This window comes from Salminus brasiliensis, chromosome 13, assembly GCF_030463535.1.
Source record: "Salminus brasiliensis chromosome 13, fSalBra1.hap2, whole genome shotgun sequence".
NCBI classification, from domain to species: domain Eukaryota; kingdom Metazoa; phylum Chordata; class Actinopteri; order Characiformes; family Bryconidae; genus Salminus; species Salminus brasiliensis.
In genome coordinates, this window is record NC_132890.1 from 18,766,294 (window position 1) to 18,771,316 (window position 5,023).

The 5,023-nt window shown below is 39.8% G+C and overlaps 1 protein-coding gene across 1 annotated transcript; it reads right to left on the reverse strand.

The window, feature by feature from the left end:
* Positions 1-1,243: 1,243 nt before the first annotated feature.
* ankrd34c (ankyrin repeat domain 34C) lies at positions 1,244-4,700 on the reverse strand. The gene is made up of 2 exons (XM_072695357.1): positions 4,487-4,700; positions 1,244-3,523 (listed from the first exon to the last, which is right to left on the reverse strand). The coding sequence occupies exon 2, from the start codon at positions 3,489-3,491 to the stop codon at positions 1,896-1,898; it is 1,596 nt and encodes a 531-aa protein (XP_072551458.1). The 5' UTR covers positions 3,492-3,523; positions 4,487-4,700; the 3' UTR covers positions 1,244-1,895.
* Positions 4,701-5,023: the final 323 nt, after the last annotated feature.

The following is a 5,023-nucleotide window of genomic DNA, read 5'->3' on the forward strand; positions in this document are numbered from 1 at the left end:
CAATTTTGATGCCAAGATATTTCAAGGTATTTCTTATATATATATTCTTAGATATAATTGTTAAGTTAGAATTGTTTGGTTATACTGGTCAGCTGATGAAGTTGGTAAATTTGCCCAACTAAACCAGCTTAATCCATTTTAGCTGGACATGCTATATTTTTCAGCAGGGACAGTGTCAACATTTGTTGTCTCAAAGTCCTATCCAATTTAAGATGAGCTAATTTAGCTAGTATGGCTACTATTCTACTAATTGTTTGTTTGCTTGCTTGCCACATGTGTGAAAGGACCACTGCATTCTGTATTTGAGCATTTTTTCCTGAAATTTACCATTTCATTTTTGCTGCAGATTTTAAATCCTACGTTTTGATAAATTTATTATAAAAATGTGCGGCACTGTGTTTAAAGCAGGTTTTCATGTGGCATTAGTAACATATACTCAAAAACAATGCATATCATGTGTAAACATCCCTGTTTACCAGTTTTGTATTTGAGTTAGAGAAGAAAGTGACAATGAAAAAACATTGCAGACATTTATTAAAAATATACCATACTACATACAAAAATACTATGCATCATATTATGTAAACATCTGCCACACAACCAATGGTGTTATGTTGTAGTTTTTAAGTATGTGAAAACCATCATGTTTTTATCCATGTAATCACAATAACTTAATATATTATAATATACTATTATGCATCACTTATGAATATATAGTATTTCCAATAGAGAGAATATTTCCAGAAAAATATATTTTTTTCCACAAAAAGTTAATGGTTCTCAAGCTTGGTTCTCAAGCTTTTCTTCTTTCTTTTTCACACACCTGAATCAGCATGCAAAGGGCTTGATTATTAGTTGATGAATTGATTGGACAACAGGAAGGACCAATCACTGTGGGAGTGACCCAGCAAAAGGCCTTGAGAGCCACTGCCATACATAAAAAGGCATGTTCTGCTACAGACTTGGATAAATATATCTTTTCAATGTACAGCTTGCAAAAAATTCAAACTTGTATACCAAATTCGTTTTTGATGTGTGTTGTACAATACGTGACTCCAGAAAAAATCAACAAATAATATATAATTTTGTGTATATATATATATATATATATATATATATATATATATATATATAGTTCATCTTTGTTTATAATTTAATTAAAAAATGTAAACTGATGTATATTTAGTATTCATTACCTGTGAAGTAACATATTTCAAGCTTTTATATTTTCCTATTTTGTTTGCTTGTAATAATTATACAATATATGACTTTTTAAATTAAATTATGAACATACATATACATATACATATATAGAAATACTATGCCCTATGGAGTAACTTCAGCCTAGGGTTGTGTTTCATACACTGTGTGAATAGCTCAAGTGGGTTTGAAGCTAGCGTAGGGCATAAACATCAAGGCACTATTTGCTAATTACTTACAACATTCAGTACTTCACACTGGAACTATGAAAGGCCTTGAAAAATAACAAAAATAACTGCGAAGACAAAATGTTCCTTAAGTCAACTTAACTTCAAGGGCAAGTCATCCTTGCATTAAGGAGTAAGTCATGATGTTGCAGTGTTGCATGTAGAATTATTGCATATATATATATATATATATATATATATATATATATTCCTGATACTATTTTGAGTTTAATTTGTTTTTAGAACTCTGCCTTAAAGGACATAATGTTGGTGAGTCTGCTTTCACAATCGCTGCCTTAAATAAATCTCATGTCTAAACTTTGAAATCTTGACACACAAATGAAATAAAACTAAACTACAAGCAATTGTAACTCTTTCTTAGCACCATTACAAGGGACTTATGCCACAGGTCTGATCACTGTTTTTTCTTGATGTGGGAGTTGCTACATATGCACATGCTGATTCCCATCACTGATTGTTGAGCTCCTCAAAGTCTGAAAGCTGCTTCATCTGTTCCACTTGCATAGAGTGCCTTCTAACAAGATTCTGTTTTGTCATCCTGAGATTGCCTCTCTTTGGTGAGTTTGGTGCAACAGCAGCTATAGACCGTAATCCTGCTGCGAGTGGGGATGAGGGCTTGCTCCTGGCACCTATGTCAGGTATTGGAGGGTTTAGATTGACATTGAGGGGGGGCAGGTGACCAGGACGTGTATGGGAGATAAAGTCCAGCAGCAAAGTGCCCGACCCACGACGTTCCTGTAGCCCTGGCGCTCTGCATCTGGCCGTGCTTGGAGAATAAGTGCTGCCATTGCTCCCCAGGGACTCACGTGAGCCTGTAAGCATAGCTAGTGGTTGTGTGTTGAGTTTCCTCCTTTCCAGGGGAACCTTGGGGGAGTCCAGCATTTCAGAGTTTGAGTACAGCTGGGAATCTGAGTCATACTGCTCATTTCCCAGTCTCCTCCGATGCACTGTGTCTCTGAGGCTGATAGACCCAGTGGTTCCTACAGAACTGTCTTGCTCAGCTGAGACAGTGTTTCTACGTGCCAGTGGCTGATGTTGTCCTAGAGATCTTTCATAAGGGACCTTGGATGATGGAGGAAGGGATAAAGTAGAGGGGGGGTTGGTGAACTGCTCCCTCACTAATGGGAACAGGATTTCTTTGCCATCCACACTATTGTGCCGAGACAGAGGTGCTCTCTTGGAAAGAGTCAGTCTATTGACACCAGTGACAACATCCTCATCACTATTGGCCCTCTTACTCTCCTCCTTGGTGGCAGCCAGTACAGATGGTGCAATTAGTCCCCAGGGCTCAGACTGCAAGCGCTTTAGCTGTGGAAGGCGAGCTCGCTTGGGGTTTCCAGGTTTCCGGGTTGGAGAAGTAGGGCCATTAGGAAGCTTGGTTGCTGTACAAGAAGCTGACTTCCACTTGCTTTGAAAAGTGAAGTCAGTGTATTTTTCTTCTTCCTTGCTGGGGAACGGAAAGGTGTGAAAATCGATGTCTGAAGGGGAGGCACATGGGACAGGAGAGCATCGCTCATCCAGTTCTGGAGAGGGAGGAACATTCAAGTACTGCTTGGTGGTTTTGGTGCCAGAGGGAGACTTGTCTGTGGTTATAATAATGACATCCTTGCCCATGGCCTTACAGGCATCCAGGAGCACTTTAAGGGTTTCCTGATCATCTGCATTGACTGCATAAACCAAGGCAGACGATCCACTGCGGTCTTCCAGGCTGGGATCTGCCCCATTGGTGAGCAGTAGGGACACCACCTCATGTCCAGCCCTCTGACTACAGGCATGCATGAGGGCTGTCCTCCCTGCCTTGTCCTGCATGTTTGGGTCAGCTTTGTTGTCCAGAAGGTACTTTATCAACTTGGCTTTACTGACACTCTGTAGGTCAGAGTGTTTGGACATACAGGCCACCATGAGGGGTGTTTCCCCATGGTCATTACTTTCATTGATGTAAGCCCCCCCCTCCAATAGGAGACGAGTGAGCCGTAGACGCTGCAACCAAACTGCCTTCAGCAAGGAGTTTCCATCTGTTCGCAGCTCCAAAATGTCTGTCATTGTCCCAGACTGCCTCCTTTTCAGCCTCAGTCCTGCAAGGTAACCACAGACTTAAGCTTCCCACATATCATCACCCACTTAATCTTAAATCTTTTATCACTATATAATCCAACTTAAGTGCTTTCTACAAAAATTAGATGCTTGTGGAAAACATCCGTTTATGCCCCTAAAGGACCACCAGGTGGCAGCCTTAATGCACAGAAATTAATGATAAAGAGAAATAACATTACTGTTCAGGTGTACATGGAGCTAATTGAGACGTCTGACTTTATATTAGATTTTAAAGTCAAGCACTGTTATGTCTTTTTTGCATGAATCTACTAAATTAGAGCTTAGTCTGCCATTTAAAAGCAATTATTTTTATTAATTTTCTTTTATTAATGTGCATCCTGTGTTGACTGTGAGACATGAAGACTGCAACTGTAGATGTTGTCGTACATTTCTTCTACCACTGTGCTGAAATACACATTCTAGAATTCACATATACCATGATGATTATAGTGGGAATTTAAATTAATTAATAATTAAAACCATTAAAAAGGTCTAGATCAGTAGGTCTGTTGCATGCAGTGGATGCTATTCGAATATGTCAATACTGTAATGGGGGAAGCGTTTGGTGTTTGTGTAGCTGTCGCTAACCTTGGTGCTGATCGCCTTCAAAGTGGAAAAACGCGCTCTCCATAATGGCAGGACAGCTTTGATTCCTTACATTACATTTATTTGACAGAATGTCTTTAGTTTAAACACAGTGACAAACGTATACATCGTTGTATCTTTTTTTCACACATAACTGCGTTTCAACCACTATGTCACCAATCATCAAGTTCTCCACGACGCGAGTCTACAGAAACCACACTCTAACGTTATTTGTAAAAACATGGAAGAAAAGGGGGGGGGGGGTATAGCTGCCCAATTTCCCGCCAAATAATCCCAGGATATGTCTTCATTTATGACTTGTGTGCATGGTGCTGGTGTCTGGTCCGGTGTCGCCTTACCTGAATGGGAGAGGGGAGTGTCATGTTGAAATTAATCCAAAAGCAGTGTCTCTAATGCGCCTCTATGCTCTGTAGAAACTGCAAGTAAGTGTGTTCATCACAGAGCCCGCGGTTGAGCGTAGCCCCGGTAGAGCTGTCCTATATTAGATCCATGTAAGCACCATGGTGCACCAGCTGCGCCGCGCTGAAGATCAGTCCAATAGCTACATTCTTCTTTGCACTCAAGAATCACACTGGGACGCTGAGATGATAAATAACCTCTCTGTCTCTCTCTCTCTCTTTACTTGTTGAATGGAACGTGGATCTGATTGACGTCATGTACAAATATAAATCGAATCTACAAAGAGTCTCGGTCATTTATTTTATTTGACGAAAGCACACAAACAGAAATATTTTCTCTTGACGCCTGAATTAAAAGTTCCTTCCCCATCATACGTAATAAGTAAACTGAATTCAGAAGGCACGTTTCAGGTTTTCACTTTTCATTTGGTAAAGAAGGGATATGAACATTTTTGTCTAAAAGACAAAACACTTATC

Excerpts from the sequence above, each read along its gene's own strand:
- ankrd34c (XM_072695357.1), bottom strand. The coding sequence starts at position 3,491 with ATGACAGACATTTTGGAGCTGCGAACAGATGGAAACTCCTTGCTGAAG.